The sequence below is a fragment of the Aptenodytes forsteri genome, unplaced genomic scaffold, assembly GCF_000699145.1.
Source record: "Aptenodytes forsteri isolate BGI_AS27 unplaced genomic scaffold, ASM69914v1 Scaffold9, whole genome shotgun sequence".
Lineage (NCBI taxonomy): Eukaryota > Metazoa > Chordata > Aves > Sphenisciformes > Spheniscidae > Aptenodytes > Aptenodytes forsteri.
Window position 1 is genome coordinate 564,711 of NW_008796217.1, and position 21,501 is coordinate 586,211.

At 44.1% G+C, this 21,501-nt stretch overlaps 1 protein-coding gene across 1 annotated transcript in view; it reads right to left on the reverse strand.

The window, feature by feature from the left end:
* Window positions 1–8,829: 8,829 nt before the first annotated feature.
* The window catches only part of COLQ (collagen like tail subunit of asymmetric acetylcholinesterase), a 44,587-nt gene continuing 31,915 nt past the window's right edge, over window positions 8,830–21,501 (reverse strand). The window contains exons 12-17 of the mRNA XM_019474477.1: window positions 20,526–20,622; window positions 18,575–18,714; window positions 15,561–15,680; window positions 14,845–14,965; window positions 12,480–12,582; window positions 8,830–10,494 (exon numbers count right to left, since the gene is read on the reverse strand). Coding sequence (XP_019330022.1) covers window positions 10,425–10,494; window positions 12,480–12,582; window positions 14,845–14,965; window positions 15,561–15,680; window positions 18,575–18,714; window positions 20,526–20,622 — 651 coding nt within the window. The 3' untranslated portion in view covers window positions 8,830–10,424. The remainder of the gene's footprint in view (window positions 10,495–12,479; window positions 12,583–14,844; window positions 14,966–15,560; window positions 15,681–18,574; window positions 18,715–20,525; window positions 20,623–21,501) is intronic.

Below are 21,501 nucleotides of genomic sequence, written 5' to 3' on the forward strand. Positions count from 1 at the left end.
AATAAAAACTGGTGTGCTGAACGTGTAGGGTTCATAGGAACGCACAGGTGCTGCTGTTAAAATGGGAAGTTCAAAGAGGACACATTAAAGATTAAGCAACAACCAAAATTTTTTTTTTTTTTTTAGGGTTCTCCTATATGGAAAAAGACTATTTTCTGAATTTAAGGGGGAAAGGCAATGCAAGCTCACAGCACCAAAGTTTTGACCAATGCAACCAGGCAGAGCAAAACCTTTACCAGGTTGCTTGCTTTTTAGCCCAGCTGGAAACCCTGCTATGCTGGGGGCAGCGTGGGGCCGGCGTGCAGTTTTACTGCCCTATGGGAAATACAAAGCTATTGAAATGCAGAATACGGGACCATAATTTGGTGCTACAGCCCGGACGGAGCACAGGTTTTGAACACTAGTTTAATGGGTTTGCACAAAGCTGTTCCCCGAATCTGAGCCATGAGGAGAAAAGTTTTCTTTATCATTTGGGGACTGGTAGAATAATTGTCAAGCACAAGTACTAGGACTGAGAAAAGGAAGTGCAGGAGATGCTGCAGTATGTCAAACACTTCCAGACATTGGTGCAACCAAGCTAAGTGTCTGTCTGTCCATCTGGAAGATTTCATCCAAGATGTTACTATGTATTTTTTCCTAATATTTCAATATATTAACCCAAATATATTTCTTAATTAACAGATATTTATTCATCTCCTTCTGTGTCTAACACAGATTTTAGATTTGTTTCTTGTGTATCATTAAAAAAACCACATCAGCCTTAGAAAGCTTCCAGCTTCCCTTCCCTGCCCCGTGAGGGGATGTTTCCCAGAGCAGCTGCAGTGACGGCAGTGCAGGCTCAACCCCCAACTTTGGGGATTAGGGAAAAAGGCTTTTCCAAGTTTTGTTGCATTCTTGCATTCCCTTAACCTTCACCTTTTACCAGCCCGTATTACTTTGCTGGTGTTCCAGCTTGCAAGGTCTGGTAAAATTTCTCCAGGGTCTTCCGCTGTTTACCCACAGCTTTAGCAAGGCGTCACCATTAGTGCAGGAGTTTTGCCTGCAGCAGGAGGAGCTGAAATTGGTGATACTTGTGTCCTTCCAGAGCTGTCGATCAAAGAGTCACTGAGATGCTGCTTCCCTGTCAGGGCCCCCAACAGGTCCTGGTGCCAACCAGCAGCATTTGGCCACTTTCTAAGTGCTTTTGGAAAGATGCACTGGTGTGTGGCCTGTGCAAAGTCCTGCAGCGACGCCAAAGAGAGAACAGCTCACTGTTTTCTCAAAATCAAACAGATCTGAGACTTCAAAATGCATTTTGCATCAATTTGTCTTCGTACCAGGGCTCCTGCTCCAGCTATGGCTTTCCGCCAAAATAATTTCCAATCAATTTAGCATCTGTTTCCAGTGTTGGTATCACCAGCTCATCTGTAGTCTTCAGAGACCAGACGTGCCTCACATAGTTTCCTATAGGTCATAGTTTTCCACTTGCTTTCTTGCTTAGCAGCTGGTACCCAACCTTCTTCCTGTAAGCGAGAGGAAGCTGTGTGCCATGCAGCCTGCGCAGCCTCTGCTGTGTTGCCACCGCTCGCCTACCCTGCTTTGTCCCTAACGTGACATTTGAGCTGCGGTCTCAGGTATTTGACATTCGCTGAGCCCAACGCTCCACGTCCCACGCATTGAGTGGCAGCCAGCTTTCCCAAAACCAACAAAACAAGAAGCTTTGCCCCACAGGCAGGACACACCTGCGTGTGCAGCGGAGTGCTGCGGATGTCGCTGCAAAACACGTGCCCCTTGGAGCGCTGTGGTGGCTGGGAGAGCTTTCTTGCCAAAAACACGGTGGGAGATCCTCGCCAAGAGCAAGAGGGACGCTCTCCCACACAGAGCTCCGTTCTGCTGCCCCTGGCCCTTGTGTTGAGGCACCGCCAGTCCTGCCTCACCAGATGTGCCAGCCAGGCACAGGGGCCTTCCTGCAGGCGCTTGTCTGTAAGGAGTCGTCCCCTTGTCGGGGACATGCTGAATGTCCCAGTTGCACATTGGATCCTGCCAGGACATTTCACAATTTATTTTCTTCAATCCGGCTTATTAAATTCCCCTTCCCCCCCCAGTCTTTTAAGAATTTGTATTTTCTCACCTTTAATTTACAGCACATTGTCAGTGTATAAATAGTCACTTCTACTTTTACCCGCCTCACACTTCATCAGTCACATTGAGCAGGCTGCTCTCCCCGCGGGCTCGAGCCAGCCCCTGGGTGGAAGCTGGGGAAAACCCCGGACTATTTCAAAGAACTTGGACGTGCTTCTTGTCAGCCAGCCCAAAAGTTTCTTCGTGTGGCACTTTGTTTCCTTTTATCAGTCCTTTGCTTGTGTGGAGAGTTCATACATCCAGGCTACGCTCCTTCTGAAATAGGGCTCTCTTCTGTCGAAGCTCTTCTGCTTTGGATAAAGTAATTAAATATTAATTTACATTTTCTTAAGCCTGTATCATCGGGCAGTGTGAACAGACTGTGAATATGTAGCTGTTATCAGTACAGGGAGAGGGTTCATCTGTTCACATTTGTATTTTTTTGTCCAAAGACCATCTCAAATGGAGCTCTGCTTTCACCTATTGATACAGATGCTTAAAAACATATGAAAGCAGGATATTCCTGCACAAATGTAACTTTTCAAAAATAACTATTTGTTATTACCCTTTTTATTAAAACAGAAAGAAGCAAAGAAATAATCAGCCCTCTGCTGAGGGAGTGCTGCCTTAAAGGACTTTTCTTGTGGGCTTCAAAGTTTGGTGAAACCAAGAGAGGGTCTGGAAAACTGCCTTGGTTTATGTCCCTAAATAAACATCAGACAGATCTGACCATCTCCGTAAATCAGAGCTGTCAAGTGTGTGTCCCTCAGCCTCAGCAACAACCTTCAGTTGAGCCATAGGTGGTGAGGGTGCGGAGGGGAACTCCTTCCACTCCCAAATCCCGATGCAATGCATCTGCCATTGATACAGTAGAAATTAAGTCTTCAATCGTCTCATATGGATGTGCTCACCAAACAGACCACCCTCTGTGAAACCTGGGCATGGGTGTTGCAGGCAAGGAGGGAAATCTGAGCCACCCGGCATCGCCCGCACAGTGCTGCATGGCACTGCAGAAACCCCACTGCTGAGACATCGCTAACCGCCTTTTGGGTGGTTTTGCATTTCGAGGGAAGCTTTGCCTCTCTTTACCCTGCAGCTAGAGTCCCACCATCCTCAAGGCTGCAAAATACAGGAGTCCTATGGGTAAAGAGAGCATGGGTTTCCCCTTACAAATGGCCTAACAGATACTTGACTGGAATCATCACGTTATTTGTATGTCCTTAGGGCTCAGTTCTTCCTTGCCTATACCCAGTACAAGCTCTCTTATGTCAACCTATTTGCCCCAAGGGCCAGTCACAGCAGTTCAATCCTCTCTGCCATGTGGTTACTCCCTGGCAAACCTACAGGACATTATTGCTCATCAAATAATGGGATAGTGTGGAGCAGAGAAGAAATATTTAACGTCTTTAGATTAGCATAACAACTCGGTCTCAGACAGTTTAAGACAGAGCCTGCTGACCCCAGGCAGCAACAGGTACAGCTCCCCGGCTTTATTTAGAAGCTGTAATCCTGCAGTATTTCACACCAGATGTGTTGCTCAGAAAGTCCTGGCACAGAGCAAGCCTCTCTGCCCTTCCCTGCACCCACCAAGACCAGTGAGATTACCAGCTTTACCCCACCGGTCCCACGCTTCTGCTTTGGGGTTACTGCTTGGTTTGACAACTAATCTTTGGTCACATGACAGCAAAACAGTAACTCGTCACTACTGCCACCAGATGGTTTATCTGAACGCACTGGAGCAACACAGCTTAAATCTGGCTTTTTATTGTACTTCATGACCAGCCTCCCTCTGGTTTTTGGCCCGTAGTGTACACATTTCCACAGGACACTTCGGGACAGTTCAGTTGCCAACTATTCTCTGTTTCTTACCTCTAATCAGTCATCCTCCCTTTTAAATCTGGTCACAACTCAAAATCTAAGCAGTCCTCAATATTATCTTGCTTGGCACATCCTGTCCTCAGAGCAGTAGTGCCAGGTAGGTAAGAGGACAAACCCAATGGAAATGTGTAAAAGAAATTATATTGCTATGAAGTGTCAGGGTTGCCAGGTTCCCCTATATGTTTGTCCATCAAATAACCTCTGAGAGCAAGGCATGGGAAACACCGAACATAACCTGCCCCAAATGTCTAACTGGCTCAGCGCAGCCTCCCCCAGCTCCTGTGTGGTGAGTTTCGTGGGGGAACATGGCCGACGGAAATGAGAAGGGGGCTCTTCTCTTCCAAACAAAATTCATCACTAAAAAGTTTCTGGGCCCCCGCAATGGGGCTGAGGGACAGTATGGGGTCCCAAAGCTATTCCCTCTTTGCTACACCAAATTGGAGACACACTGGTTAAGAGGGCAAAGGAAAAGAAGTCTTACACAGCTGCATTTTCACGTCTTAAGTCAGCACTCAGTAGTGGTTCAGTGAGAAATGCTGTCGGGTGCCTCTTCCTCCTGGGAGAGTGATGGTGAATAACTGTCCCCGCACTGCTCCCCCTGCATGGGGGATGCTGAGGATCCTGACAGGTCTCTGTCTCCTCTCCAGGATGAATCCTGAAAGCTTCCCCCCACGCCTGGCCCAAGAGTCAAACACATACATCTTGCCAGAGGCTAGAATTTAATGCTGATGTCAGTTCGTTCACTTATTAAACGGTGACACTTTAGACCGGCTGAGAGAGGGTCATCAGTTGCTGAGTTTCTAAATATACTAAACGCACTGCTGTGTGAGGAGGTTAGTGTTACATCCCCTTCTTCCTGGCTGATTTATCATGCCGTTACCTCAGATTCCTGCTCTGTCAAGGCTCTGCCTTTGTGTTGTCACACACCAGCCAGGCAGACTCCTGGCCGCACCTGCAAAACAGCGCGGGGAGTGCTTTATCCTTCCCTGTATCCTGCAGGAGATGCGTTGGCCAGTAGCGTTGGCCCTGGGGACAGCCCGGCAGATAGCTTTTCCTGAAGAGTGTGAGATGCTCCGATGCACGTGTGGCACGAGGCCCCTTCCTGCCCTGAGCACGACGGCACCGCAGTGCCCTGCAGTACCACTTGGCTTTGCTATGGGAGGGTTTGATAGGTTCAGCTCCATGGTTCTCTTTCCCCCTCTTTTCCCAAAGAAAATGCTGAGCAGTACCTTGTGCAGGGAGGGCTACTTGTTCAGTAGCGCGTGAGAAGGCCGCAGCAAAATACAGCTGTTTAAACCCTATTCTCTCTTACTCGAGAACATTGTGCATCCAAACCGGAGCCTCCATCAGATGCACAGGAAACTGTCAGAGTTAATTAAAAGCCCTAAAAGGCCAGAGCTATAACTCAGTGCTTTTTAAGCGCCAAGATTTTGTTGGGGTGGACGGAGGGAAATAGCCACTAATGTAATTTCCAGCAGGAGTACACTCCTCTAACATAATTTGACCTGGCTACCTTTTCAAACGCAGCCTTTCCTCGGCTGGGCTGGTTCAGGGCCTTCCTCCTAAATGCCCCAGTAATTACCGATGCAATGAAAGCATGTGTCCAGGTTTTGCTTTGGCCTCTTCAGACCTGGAGTGACACCAGCCTTCAGTGCAGAGGACCCCCAGTTTGCAGCAAAGAGCACATTGCCGGGCATGTAACTGAATGCATTAATACAGTGGGGTTTTTTCACTGACCATGTTCAATAAAGACACAAAATGGCTCATTTGCTTCGGCTTTGTTCCTTTTTTCTCTTTGATTAAGGTTTGGCAGTGCTCAGACAGTCTGCAAGTTGCACGGTCCCTTACCAGATCAATAAGCATCAGTTACTCTGAACCGAATTCCTGATCCCAATTTTACATTCACTAGCTGCCTGCTTTAGTTTGTCTTTCTGCCAGCACCTTACGTTGCCTGTAGCAGAGTTCAATAGCCCAGTACTCGGTGCTTTCCATGCAAGAGAATGGTTTCCAGGGAAGGGACGCTTGCTTTGCTGTATCCATCTCCTTAGGCAAAAGCTATCAGAGGAAGAACTTGAAAGTCCATCACAAAGTGCTCTCTGTTGCCTCACCCTTTGTGAATTAAAACATGATTTTTCCAACAACTCTTTAAAGATCTTGCGGCATTGCCTTGCCTGCATAATACACTTGAGTATCATCGAAGAATCACAGCACAGCACTGGTTTACTTCTCTTGGGTTTATTTTGGTCTTCTTTTTTTAATACATGCCCTGATTTTATGTGGCAGCAGAGTGCCAAAGCTATTGAATTGTTCCCAAAAGCAGCTAACTGGGGACTTACTACTGTTATTACCCATAAACAGCTGGTGCTCAAGGACAGTGCCTGTTCTGGGGGACTCCCAGTTTAAGGATAACCACCAATCCCCTCTCCCCTTGTCCAAATCAATGGGATTGAAATGGGAATTACACCACGCGATTTTTAGAGACATTGAGGTTGACTTCTTTAAGAAGCCATCCTTTAAGAAGGTAAGAACCGTGGCCAAGGGGCTTTGCTGTGACATTTGCGGGGCTGCGACATGCAGAAGATGTTAGAAAAGGGATGACGTGAAAGGCTGAAAAAGAAGCTGATGAAACCCAGTGCCTGCAGAGCAGCGAGGGCGTTGCAGGGTTTTGGAGGGGCTACAAAGGGTATGAACTTTGGTGCCGTTAAAGGAAATCATAAGAACAAAGAAAGGAGGTGATGAGCTGCATGGCCAGATTTATGGGCAAGGACGGGGTTGGCACCTACAATTTTGAATGATCTGAAGTGAAGAGAGACATGACGTAGGCATCTGGGAAGCCAGAGAGGTGAATGTCAGAGAAGCTGAGCTTTTAGAAAGGACAGGCAGAAAATATACCGCCCCAAAGACTCATTCATTCTCTGGCTGTCAATACACTTCCATTGCCCCTGGGGACAGACAGCACTGCCCTTCTCTGGGATGCCCTGTTGTACACAAAAGCCTCGGGCGGACAGACTTTCTGGCTGCTACTGTAAGGCAGGAGCCTCTTCCCGAAGCCTGGGTGCCGGCTGCTGGGAGTGACCAGACCCTAGGTGCCAACATCGCTGTTCCCATCATCCATCAGCACCCAACCCCGTTGTTTTCTGGTTTGCAGACGTCATCTCAGCCTCTGGTAGGAGTTACAAACCAGTCAGTACGTTACGGGGTAGCAAGAGGAGATAATCCCCCAAACAACAGCCCAAAGCCTTATTAAAAGTAGTCTATGTGACACCGATTACAATCAGAAATCAATGAAAGCACATGGTGTGTTGCATGGGTCAGTTTGGGGCTGAGGCAGCAGCAAGAGCGGGTGCGGGGATGCAAAGTCGCACTCCTGGGCTGTGCACGCCGGTGCGCCTGCACAGAGCCGGGTCCAGCGGCAGGCAGGGAGAAGCAGCAGGCGTGGGAGAGGAGGCACTGGTTTTTTTCCCTCTCATCTTAAACTACGTAATTATATTTAAAAACTGTGTTGTTAAACCCAAAATGAAGTAAGTCAAAGTAAGGACATACCAAAACTAAGGTAGCATGATTTATTGACATGAGCTGCTAATACACGCAGTAGGTAACTACATATATTTAATCATATATTAAGTGCAAGCTGGATTTTTAGTACACATTTAATACAGCACATGGTGTAAGCTCATACTATTTTTGTATTCCTCTGGAGTTGCATACTAATCATTAAAAAACTTCCCTGCAAGCATTTGCTGCTACGAAAGGCCAAGGAACTGAAATACCTCAATTAACTTTTGAACCAGACTTGCCACAATGTGTTAAGAAACTCAGAGAAGGAGGGAAGATAATTCACAGCAGACCAGGCACCATCCAGCTGAAGAATCCCTGATTAATAATAAAGCAGGTATGTCAGAAATAAGGAGGAATTATTTTTTTTTATAAGGAGGAAAAAAAATTTTTTTTGCCATTTTTAAAATCATATGTACTTAACACCCTACCAGATGTTTTTCTTTTGCTTTATCATCTGAGGGGAAGAAGACAGTAATGGTAGTAAGAAACTTGTTTCATGTCTTTTTTTTTTTCCCTTATATTTACATTCCTTTCTTTCTGTTAAGATGCTGAATTGTTTGTGCTGTATTAATAAAGTCTATTTAAAATCCATGCTTTGTGAACGTTTTCTGACCAGAGTGAGGCACCCCTTCCTGAACATGTGCAGCATAGTAGAATTTTACCTATGCAATCACAACTCCTGTTCACATTTCCTCCCCTCCGTGCGCTTGGCTTTGCAACTTCAATGTCCTTCGGAGGTAGGAGCTTTTAAAAATGATGCGACTTAAAACTGAAGGTGAAAGGCCACTGGGATTACCAAATTTCTCAAAGACTCCAGCTTTTTTTGGGGGTAGAGATGAACTCCTTGGAGAAGGTGAGGAGTTCAGATGAAGTCTCTCCAAGCCCAGGATGGTAACACTCAGCAGATGCTGCCAGAGGTTCAGCCAGAGGGTTGGCCAGCAGGACGTGGCGCTGAGGATGTGGCTGTCCCCGGGAGCCTCCTGCCGGGATACACGCTCCCGCGTGCTGTGATGCTGCTGGAACCCGCCGCTTGCACAAGCACAGGAAATCAAAAGGCAGCTGTGCTCGTGCCCAGGTTTCCAGAGCTTGTGTCGGGCAAGTTCCTTGGCCCAGTGGTTCCTTGACCTTTCATTAAGACCTCTGTTTAAAAAAAAAATGCAACGAGAAGAAAAATTTTGAACTATTGAACTGGGCTACAGATACTGGTGGCTTGACTTCACAGCAGCATAAAGAGCCCAGGTAAGCGGTAGCCACAAAGAGTACACTAATTTTGTTTTTGTTTTTTTTGATTGGTGATTTCCAGTATCACTTTGGACATGCAGAGTTAAAGTCTTCTATACAGGTGGTAAAAGTTGTATCCCTTTCTTGATTACTTTAATGCATTATCATTATAACGCAACATCCACCTTTATTTAACCTTTACCGAAGCACCAGTGTAAGTGCAGCTGTTGCAGTGCCGTCACTAGTACAGATAACTCAAACATTTCAAACAGTTGTGTACAGCATCAATGGCGAAGCAGAAAAGAGTGGCTTGTATGAAAATAACACCTTGATTTGAGGCTTTTAGTCCTGAATTCTGCACATCCTTTGTTTCATTTTCTTCTGTTATAGACTCTTTTTCACATAACATTTAATATGCTTCCCATGTGAAATTTGCTCTTTAATGCTTGCTAATAAATAAGTATATAATTACCCTGACTCCTATCAGAGCTAATATAGTTGAACAAACTTTCTGAAAAACAAAAATACATGTACATTACACAGCATGAATGAGCATCCATAAATGCCCTACTCCAAGATCTGATTTACAGCGATACAAAAGTGAGAATGTACACTGGGGGGTACCCCAGACATGATGGTGGAAACAGCGAGCGGGAGAGAGGGGGAGAGAGGACAGGGTATGACCGGTAACTGAATGATGGTGGTCAGGTGGACAAGGGGATGAAAACGAAAAGACCTTCCAGTGTGGAAATCAGAGTGAAGGCGATGTGTACGTGGTCACGCTGTGGTTTCAGGCAGGTAACCGATGCTGTCCCAGCCCCTTTGGGGTCACGCAGAGCCCAGTCAGCTCGACAGAGGTGAAAAATACGGAAATATGTTCCTTCTTTATCTTCCATCCTTGTCTGACTTTCTCCTGGGAGAGAGCTCCTTGGCTATTTCACAGTTTATTTGTCAAGTTTGGCCTTTGTGGTCTGCAGTTTCAGGCCTGCTGTGACTGCTTGCGTTTCCGTGCATGCACACAGACACACACAGCCAAAGGTCTTAGCCCAAAGGTGAAGTTAACCAGCTTTTTTGCCTGATTTGCTGATCTTTAAAGCACTTACTGAAGGTCCTTTGCTCCTTCGACCCACGAAGGTGTATAGTTAACCTTAATGTCGCTGAAGTCATCGCTTACGTGGATACAACACTTGCAAAGTTCACATTGTAATAAAAGTCTCTATAAACACCGCATCCAAGATATGCTTCGTGTTTATGCTGAGAAGGTTTAAAGACAAAGACCCTGAAGAGCTTACATGTAGGTTTAACAGTGCTAAGTCGAGGTAATTGTTACACGATATTCCTGGTTAGTGAAATTCAGTTTCCAGTAGCTTAACGTCGCATTTGTGACGGAGAGCAAGTTGCCATCCACAGCCACATGGAAGTCTTACTGGCAGACACTGTTTGACATTTCTCTATTAAGACAGGATGCAGTGGTCCTATTTTTTCCCAATCTGAGTTAATTTAAAAAAAAAAAAAAAATCTGAAAATGGCCATCAGCAGCATGACGTCTGTTTGTTTTCACACAGAGGTGGGTAGGGTTTTTTTTTTGTCCCGGTCCTTCTTGGTTAGATGATAGTGTAGCACCTAGCACCCCGCTACATGTGGGATGCTACCCACCTCCGCTCCCGTCATGTGAAGTATCGACACTGTGTAGAGTCAATGTAGCAGTAAGAAGTGCATCGCAATTTTCCGTAAGACCTAAAAAAGAGAGAATATCTCAGTTTCAAAGTATACTATAGTTCACATTATACAGTTTCTGGATGTAATTCTCTGTAGGAGTGAAGAACATCAGAAAATGCCATGTGCAGCAACATATGGGAACCAAAATAAGAGGATAATTTCCATCAGTGCTCTACCGTGCTCCCTCTTGTCAGCAAAATAAGAGTCCGGGAGAAACTATGAGCGAAGACTTAATTCCCAGTAACGTCAATTAAAAAAAAAAAAAATCCCCAATGGCAGTGGGACTTGAGCGTTATGTGGGGGTAGGTGCAGGAGGCCTTGGCGCTCACCCACGGGAACTCTGTAATGAAATATCTGAAGCTCCGAGTTAAGTGTTTTTCCAGTTACTTCCAATAGGTCCAGCAGCTGTGACTGTGCCTGTCCTTTAGCTTACATTTCATGTACTTGAAATAATGATAGTGACACGTGTCCACCTTTGAAATAAAAAAAAAGTAAATGGAAGCGTCCTTGAAAAATAAAGAAAACCAGAGATTTTTGTCTTTCTCCTGACTTAAACTGAGCTGCAGTGACTCTACCTACTAAAGACCTAACCAGAGATGTTAATAAAGTAAGCATTTTGATGAGTTTTTATTGCTAGCATATGTCTAAGTGAAAAACCCATCCATCAGATAATCCACAAGCTGTGGATTAAGCAGCCATTAAGCAGGTCCTTAAAACTATGTCCTTGGATAACCCACATTCTCAGAAAACCGACATAAAATTTGAACTGAAGGTGTGTGAAATATGAGGAGGGATTTGGGGGCTGGAAAGAGTAGAAAATGGGAAAACCAGTTGCAGCAGAGCTCTGGGAGGACAGGGTGCTTTGGGATGAAACTCCCACAGGGGTGCCAAGCTCACATACTTATCCCATTTTACTGATGAGTCACAGCTTTTTCTTTACTTTAGCAGATGATCTGCAGACTGCACACACAAAAATAAAGGATTTCGGTTGCTCTTCACAACTTGATTATACACAGAAAATGAAATTTAAAAAAAATTCTCAAGCTTTTGTGGTGCTATTTTTGCACCAAACTTCAGACTCTTAAAAGAGAATAGTTTTTACAGTAGAAAACAGCTCCAAGCTGTCTGAAGATGAGATCTCTGTAAAATGTTTCAGGTTGTCAGGTTTGCTGGTCTCCATTTTAGTGATCTCTCACACCAAGAGTGCTCCAACAATTGCAGCGGAAGGATTAGCACAGCACCTGACTTACAAAGACATCCTGTGGTTTCTTACTCCTGTCAATTAGCACATTATTCTTCCATGAAAGATGAGGGCTCTGCACATAATTTCATTTGCAAATTAAATGTTTCCTGTTAGCCAGTAACAATACCTGACAGTTAAATAGACGTACTGCTGTTGGAGGCAAAATGCTGACCAGGGGAAGCTGCTTAAACAAAGGCAGAGGAGGCAAGTCGACAATAAGCAGATGTTTTAAATGAAGGACATTGTTAGGTAGATGCATGGCTTTGCATCTGCTCTTGAGTGAATTTCCTGGTCTTTGGAAAGGCTGATAGCTGGCCGGTTGATTCAGAAACGAAGATACCCCTAGAGTACCCATTAACGGTAAGGGCAACAGGGTTTTGTTTTTTCCTTCAGTGTGATCATTTCCTTCTCATGCTCTTTCCTACTCTTGGTGTGTTATGGGTGAACATTAATGCAATGATAATGTCACCAAACGAGGAAATGTTTGCAGGCAATGGGCAAACATACGTCTATGTGACCTTCATTCATTTTGTACAGTAAGAGGCATGTGCTTATTACTGAGAGATGAGATTTAGCCCTTCAAGTCAGTGATATGTAGAAATAATCTGATAGACTCTTTCTCCCCCACTGCCTGCAGTGGTCCCAGTGGAACAAGATTTAAGTGAGTCATACTTTTCTGTTTTAAAGCTGACAAAGAGAAAAAAGAAAAAAAAACCCAACAAAAAACCCCCGAACCAAAGTGAAGACAGCTCATACATACCCAGGGAGATATGTTTTACATGTCAAATATCCAAAATCCTTCCCGTCGCAGTCTTCAACCCCCTCGTGCCTGTAGCCATCTCCGCAGTAAGCACGGCGGCATCCTAGTGAAAAACACAGAAAGAAATACCTTCAAGGCACTTCATATGTAAAAGAGGCAGGTGAGGTAAGTGGAACTAGATTTTTAAGGGTAAAGTATAAAACAAGGCATTTTGGGGAGGGCATCCTGTAAGGACTGACTTACGTACAAAGAATATGCTTTTTTTAGCCTAATTTCAATGACCAAGGGAAAGAATGTATAACTACTAAAAATAATTACTACAGAAACACTAATTACAACAGCATTTATTCTAATAATTATTATTATAATAGATAATTGCTGTCAAAACAAATTAAAGGAAGCATAAAATACAGTTAACATAAATGATTTGGGGAGTTCACAATTTCAAAAAAACACTCTGAGGTCATTAAGTGGTTTGAAAATCCCAACCTAGACCTTTACCCAATATGGCACAACAGCTATGTGTGTCTACAGCAAGTGAGTTCCCACATAAGAACAGAATTACGCAGACCCATTGCCTGCCTATCAAAAAAAGAAGTAGTATGTAATGATTGCCAAAAAGGTGTTTTTCCCACTGCTGACTCCTACTGACTTGAGCGTGAGTGGGCCTTGGCACATTTTTTCATGGTGACTGGCACGTAGGCTGCAGTCATTTGTGGGTTTGTTTGCTGTTTTAGCAACTGGACTTCGCTTTTGATGTCTTCAACTTTTTGAGTATGACGTTATAACTTGAACAAATTCATTTAGCTAAAATCCCTTTGACATCTTCTCGGAGACACTGTTAAGCAACGGATTAAAAAGACGCTCAAGAATAGAGAGTTTATGAGAGTTATAGTGGGTTATTTACATATAGAAATGATTAATTAATTGCACCAAGGATCCATTTGTTAGAAATTGATGCTTCTAAGAACAACAAGCCTATTTTACAATTAAATCCACTTAACATTTGGTTAACCTTTTTCTTTTGGTTGAGTCACAAGAGCAGAATGATGACAATGTGCTCATTTACAAGTAACTCAATGATAACTCTTCGGGTCACATCAGTGTCAGAAGTCTATGTATTGCAAGGCCTCAATTGACCTGAAGCTTTGCCCACTGTATAGCACAAAGTAACACAATGTGCCTCCAGACACACAATGTACAATTTTGCAGGCCCTAGAACTAACGAACTCTATTTTCCTGCATGCTTGTTCCCCACGGTTGATTGCAAATTCTAATTGAATCATTTTCTCATGCTTGGAGCCTGGAGAGCTCATGCTCTCTCACTGAATTACTCTGCAGTCAGGCAAGCTCAGAGGGGCATTTATTTATATGTCTCCCTATACCTTTTGCAACTGAATTGCCTTTGAAATCTCTTTCCTGTTGTCACTGAGAAGTTGGCTGGGATTCCTAAGTTATAAGGGGAAGGGTGTTGATGGACAGGTGGATAGACAAACTCACATAGAGCGTGGCTGCATAGACCTTATTTTCAAAGTTAGGCTAAAAAATGGAGGGCTATATAAATGAAAAAGAAAAACTGCAACTTTCGGTGTTGGCTGATACCTGTTCTGAAATGTGAAGAAGCATCCCTTTGCTAGAACCAACAGAGTACCAAACCTGCTGTGTGTCAGCTGCAGATCACGTAGAGTGCTGCGCTCTGGGGAAGGAATCAAGCGGTAAAAGTAACTGAAAGGTAAATATGAAGGTTGCCACAGCTGCTTGTATGCTTATATGCTCTTTGCTATCCACAACCAGCAAAACGAAAGGAAGCTTGACTAGGCAGGAATCAAATGTTTTAGAAACTTAATAGTGAAGGTAGTGGGCTGACACCTTCCCTATGCAAGTGAATAACAAAATCCGAAGCGGTTTTACTGGACCCAGGATCTAGCTTACTATTAGAAACAGCCAGCTCCAGTGTCTGTCCTAAGGGGTTTTGTGGTGCACTGCAAAGGTATGCTACATCTTTTGGCCAGAAAGCTGGCAGCCCCTGGGGAAGGTGTGTATGTAAACCAGCTGAAATGCAGCGGTTTTGCTCTGACTGCAGACACCTCTGCTCAGTGAGGTACATGGTCCTCAATGAGGATGCACGAGAAGGACTTGGCATCACCTCTGCCTCGTGCTGGGTGATGCATCCACATGCATGAAGGACCCCAGTTTTCGCCCTGTGGCCATTGTGCCTCCCTCTGCCATGCCTGCACTCAATCCACAAACCACGTAAGCTACCGAGTGAAACACTTGTGTGATTTACACAGCAGTGTACCCTGTGGAAACAATTAATGCACCTTCCCAGGTAGAAAGAGGCTGCTTTTGATGCGCTGTAACTTACTTATACAGTCATCCGTCACAACCGCATTGCCATCGTCACACTCTTCCCCATCCTGTACGATCCCGTCTCCACAGGTACCGCCATCCTCGAAGTGGTAATCCACGGGATAGAAAGGGGTGAGCTGGCCAAACAAACACACAGCGGTTACTGAACTGGACCACGAGCAGCCTGGCTAGCAAGCAGAGGTGAAGGGCTGTGGGAGGCAGATCCCGCAACTGGGTTTTCAGATCCTGCTATTTGGTGCTTATACAGAATCTGATTCAAAGTCCAGTGGACACAAGAAGGATCCTGCTGCTGATTTCAGTGGGAGTTTAGTTTAGCTCCTTGAAGCAATAAGGAAATACATGGTTTTGGTTTGCAGGGTTTGTGTTTTTCCGCAACTTAGTTCCCTGGTAAGTTTTGCCTTATTTTGTATTAAATAAAAAATGCTCTTTACTATCATGATTCCCCGAACTCAGCCCCAGTTTGTTCACCAGTGGAGCCTCATTCACAGGAAGGTTAGCAAAACCTGCAACACTGTTGAGTTAATGCCTCAGAAATTAAGACTCCTGTGAACAAAAACATCACTACGTACAGTTGTGGCAGTGCTCAAAAATTAGCTTTTTCTCCATTTGCTTCATCGATTCTGTATGACACCTTAAGTACAGAAATATGTTCTGTATTTAAAAATGAAACATACACTCACGAGTTTTCTGAGACCACAGTCATATTTTCACCTGGATTGGGAGCCATCCAAAGGTATCCTTGAAATACAAAGATCTCTGATCTCTTCTGAAAGCTAAGGCATTTTCGGTGTTTAACTGGTCCAATTCTTCTTGATTATTCACCACAAAAATCTGGGGCACAGAAAAAGAGGTGACTGGTAACCCTCTCAAGAAGTATTTTGGATTGTCATGGAATCTAGTTTTGCCAACTGACATATGTAACTGCAAATAGGTAAATAATTACACAGAAAAATGGTTTGGCTGTTTTCAGAAACAGAATGTTGTGAGAACTTACACTCATGGACTGCCTGACTGTAAGAGTCTCCTTTGTGACTGGTAAGAAGAGACACGAGTTTCCAAAGGAGAATGGTCTTTCCTGAGCGCCTAGCTAGGGCTCCAGTGGCCCCTATTTCAAAATGCACATCCACAGGTAATGATCATGCAAATACTCGTGCACAATCATTGCTGAGAAAAACTGTCAGATGCTCAAATCGTTAGATGCTGCAACAATTGCAAAATCCATATGGGCATAAGTGCTTTTTGTGGGTTTGTCTAATTTTTTAGGCATGCTCGTGGCTACGAAATAAATAATGCATTGCATAATGCAACCTTCACTTATTTTTTACTACTTTGTACTTTGTTTAGATTTAATTGGCATTGAAATGCATGTTTCTTTATATGCATATACTTTAGTCTAAAGCCAAGTCTTCAATTAAACAGAAAAAAATTAGTTAAAAATGGAAGAATTAGGATGAGCTGCTTTCTTACCAATTTTTTTAATGTCTCAGTCACTGAAATTGGCTGTAAGGGGCATTAGGAAATAATGTCTTCCTTCAGCAGCTTAATCAAATTAATTTTAGCAAGATTCAAAGCATTTTCAAATTAAGAAAAAGCAAAAGGAGTGCTTCTGAGCAAAATGGATTTAGGGCTAAGCCTGATTCCCACCAGCATAAACAGAATTGGCTCTTTTTAAAACAAATTACCCTGAAATTTTTACATAGCAGAATATTCCCATAGCCCTTGACAAAGGCCAATCTCATTAAAGAAGCATTGAATAAAAATGCCTTCAGCTTGAATGAAAGAAAGCAAAGAAATAGAAAGCCAGCAAAGAACTGATTCTGTAATCGTGTTGAGGAGCTCAAGTCTCAGCCCCAGAGCTCTAATTTCTCTTGAAATCAATAGCAGATCTGTGCTCTCTGAAACTCTCTGTTACAGATACCGGCCTTTGAAATTGCAAAAGATTTAAAAACCGGAATGAACCTTAGCCAGTGACAGAAAACCAGCGCTTTGTTTCTTAGCCTCTCCCCTCCTCTGGCAGTGCTGGCACCAGAGGAGGTGACAGGCGAGTGGGTGATTGCACTGGGCAGGTGCTGCAGTAGGATGCTGCTTTGGCCAACCACCCAACGCGGGGACACGGGGCACAGAGCACCATCTCTGGGGCCTTTCCATGTGCAGCTATAGCAACCCTGACAATAGTCGTCAAGTGGTACAAGGCAGGCTTCAAAGCTGCTACATGGAGATCTGAACAGAATAAATAATAGCAACGTTTAAGCTCCCGCTCTTGACGCTGGAGGGAGTAAAACAAATGGGGCAGGCAAAGGGGGAGCGCTGCTCTGCAAGCAGTCCACTTTCAGAGCTGAGGCTTGCCTCTTTGCCATCCCTCATTTCTGAGAACAGAAATGGCACTTGATCATCATCAAATGAGGGTTCATAGAGATAGTGTAGGGTACTTATATTTTAGGTAGTTATGCTCTCATTACCATCTTTTAAGATCTAATATGAAACTGTACCAGATGGAGGAGGGTCATAAGACCTACACGGAATATTGCAAGCCTTATACCTTGTCCTATGAGCTCTCCATGCCGTGAAGTACGTGATAGTTTTCTGCAACAGTGTGCAGCATGATGTGATATGCACCTTTATTTCATGCACGTTCTTCTCTCACCATTAAGTTTTAAAAATAACAGGGCTTTTCTGTAATGCAACACAGACAGGGATGAGCGAGCAGCTGGCAAGACTTGCAGCACAGTAATGCAAAAGATTGAGTTCAGTGACCCAGTTTAGTGGACAGTGTTGTGAGTATGTCCCTTTCACAAACTGTAACAGCTTTCTGACAAAGTGACAGATGGGAAAGTTAACAAAGCTAATCGCTGCTTATCGTCATTCAGAGACAACCAGACACCAGCAATATCCACTTGCATGAGTGGAGGGGCTGGGCTATGCTGGTACACAGCAGCAGCAAGGTAGCATTTGCATTGCTGATTATGTGCTACAATGCACAGAATAATAAGGCAGGGACCAGCAGAAGGGAAAATACAGAAATAGTATTTACAAGGCCCAAAGAAGTCAGAGGTGAGAAATTGCTAGGTTGCTTTCCAGCAATGACTTGTCCTTTAAAGTACTTCATCCAATTTGCTTGTAAAAATGCTTTCAAGAAGGCTAGAGATTGAAATTAGCTATATAAAGTGTATGTCTACAGACAGGAGCTCAGAAGTCTGACTCCCATGGTTCGTGGAGACTCCTTTTTGGTTCAAGGTAGAGGGTCTGTGCTTTGGGAGAAAGTTCTATCTTACATGCAAAATGCTTGACCCCAGTATTCAATTCTGAAATCCCTGTCTTTGCAGAAGAAGATATAAAAAATAAGCAAGAAAGAGATGCTTACTTCGCTGACCAATCTGAAACATACTTCAAATTACTGAAATAAAAAGAACAGATTATATATGTACAGTGGCAGATGGAAAAGAGCATCCTCAGGCTTGTAAAAACGTTTCTAAACACATGCTACATTACTGATGGTTTGAAACAGCTGCGTTTCAGCACCTCGATCACACAATCCTCAGACTAGTTATGAGACCGGATAAGTCTTTTGCACCGACTGGATCTCAGAGGTTGTGGATACTAGAAATAACACATTGCCCACATACAGACATCTTCCCTGTTAAATCCAAAATACTAGTGAATACAACACCCCTAATAATAAAAGTATTTAAGAACTGCTCACATCCTCTCCCAGAAAATCTGCTTACCGCGGGGACTTTTGGATAACTGTGTCCAAACACAGGTTCCTCATATGGTGGGTTATTCACATGTTGTGGGGATCTGCAGAAACATCTCCCAGGAGGCCCTGGAAGTCCTCTTTCCCCTTTTGGTCCTATTGCAAATTGCCCTAGGAAGCAAAATACCAGGTTGCCTTGTTATGAAGTTAACATACAAAACACAAATGCAGCCTTAGTGGAAAAAGTACAGGTCAGGTGGATATATGCATTTCCATCAATTTTCAGAGATGCACGTCTCCCACCAAATCCATTGGGAACTGAAGGAAATGATTACCAGAACCATCAATTCCAGCACTTCAGGAGAAAGACCAGGGTTTGGACCACAGTCATTTTTTTTCAGATCACTTTTTAAATTTTTCTACCAACTTTGCAGAGAAAAAGAGAGGCCATTTACTTAGGATTTCTGGATAAATGTCAGCCTGTTTGAAGCTACAGAAATTCAGGTCATGATGAACACACAAATCACTCTACAGCACCTATGCACTGAGTTTAGTAGAGTCAGACTCTGTAGGCATCCACAACACATTGGACTTGTGCATTTGTGCAACCACTTGAGCAAAGCTGTTTCAAAGGTTTCTGTACAAGAAAACCCAACCAGAAATACAGGAGTGCTACAAATAAAAATTAAAAAAAATACTGCTTTTTGACTTTCAAACTTTGGCAAGGATGCGCTACTCTGCAGAATTAGACTATGAGCCAACATGTTCACACTGGAAGCAGTGACATCATTACAGAAAGGTCATTTAGGATCAGAATTTATATTCTAGAGAAAAAAGATTAACAAGCCTTACACATAAACTTTCTGTGGATAGAATAAAGCCTTTAGAAAGTAATCTCAAGATCCTGGCTGCCTTCCCATCAGCATGGTGAAAATTCCGCCCTCTGAAAACTTCCAGCTATTTTACTCAGGACAAAGATGTTTCATAATGGGAGACATGAGATTTGTGAAGATTTTGAAGCAGTCCCCAGCTTCACAGATGTACCATTTCTAGACCACCAGAAGGAAGAGACCTCCTGCCCACTGATGTAAGCAAGGGAAGAAAAAGGGAAAGCAAAATGGAAGAGGACATTGAACAGATTGGCTGCAGTGTAAGCAACTGTTGTCCATTTGAGGCAACAGCAGTTTCCAACTGGTTTTGCTTTTCTTTTCAGGTACTTTAGTAATATCCAGGTTGAGAAAACCCTACCTGAGCGTTCACTGCCACTGAACATTGTGGGTCATGTATTGTCCTTCATGTCTATGCTTGGTCTCACAAGCTACCTAGCGTTCATGTGCATGTATAGCTTTGAAACTGTACAATTATCTGTTAGAAGATTTTTCTCATGATTTCTACAACACGCACAACTGCAGCGAGCATAGATCTCCAGCACTTAACCTAAAAGAGAGAGTTTTTTCCACCACCCTTTTTTTCCCTCTGACTCCTACCCCTTTCCTTCTCTTCCCTTCTTTCCTTACTGCCATTGTGACTTGAGTCTCATCTGTTTTTCTTTTACAGAGCTGCACAGGGTGAGTATGTCCTGGCCTGATTAGAAATTGCAGTCTTTCACTGTAAGCCAGGATATCTGGGGAAGCAGCAGACCTTTGATGATGGAGATTAACTAGTCCCTCCAAGGCTGCCAGATGGCTTTTCATCATCCCCATCTACCAAAGTCCCACAGGTACCACACAGGCCATGTTTTTGGTTCTATTTGAAACATCAGAAGCCATAATGTAGGCTTTAAAGGAAGGTATAGAGTCCTTATAATGGACAAGGATGGCATGACCTGCCTTCAGGAGAAATCCTCTCCTTGCTGTCAGTGGAGAAGCAAATGAAGCCCCGCAGCACTTTTTGTAAAGGGGCCTATGTAGGAATATGTGATGACTCAGGAAGGGCTGGGGAGCAGGGACACTGTTTAGGAAATCACCCGATCTCCTGCTTACCTGATGCTGAAGGTCCAGGGGGGCCCGGCTGGCCAGAAGGACCAGGCCTTCCAGGTGGACCCATGATACCCGCAGGTCCAATGTCTCCCTTTAGTCCCTAGGAGAGAGGAGACATCCATTTATTTGCTAAAATATTAATAACACACAACCTCTTCCAGCCAGCACTGGCTTCCCTTTCAGGAAAGACAAGACATTTGCCAATGGGAGCATGCAGCATGAACTTCATAGCCACCACCCCAGGGAAGAGGTGCTGTCCTCTTCTACATGGAGACAGAAAAGCATGCCCAGGCATGAATTCTGCTCCTAAAAGTGAATGGTCCCAGCAGATCTGCTCTGTGTGGAGTCAGGAATCACCCTGCTATAACTCAAATCATTTGGTGGCCTTTCTTTAAGGATGCCTTTTTACCCCCCGGTAGCTGTCTAGGAGTTAGTGTGGCTCAGAAAGAAAGGGCTGGTGGAGCTGAAATAGGTGACCCTGGAAATCCCTAGTTACTGCACTAATACACAACAGGGGAAAAAAAGAGAAAATTCAATAAGGCATTGGCAAGGGCTTCCACAGTGACATTTCCCAGTTTTATGGTGCAGTTTTTCAGAAGCACGTGTCCTGCTTTCGGCTGGGATAGAGTTAATTTTCTAGTAGCTGGCATAGTGCTGTGTTTTGGATTTAGCACGAGAATGATGTGATAACACACTGATGTTTTAGTTGTTACTAAGCAGTGTTTATACTAAGTCAAGGACTTCTCAGCTTCCCATACTCTGCCAGCGAGGAGGTGCACAAGAAGCTGGGAGGGAGATAGCCAGGACAGCTGACCCAAACTGGCCAAAGGGATATTCCATACCATATGACATCATGCTCAGTATATAAGCCGGGGGTATTTGGCCATGGGGCAGTGGCCGCTGCTCGGGGACTGGCTGGGCGTCGGTCGGTGGGTGGTGAGCAATTGCATCAATTTTTTTTACTTCCCCTGTTTTTTGT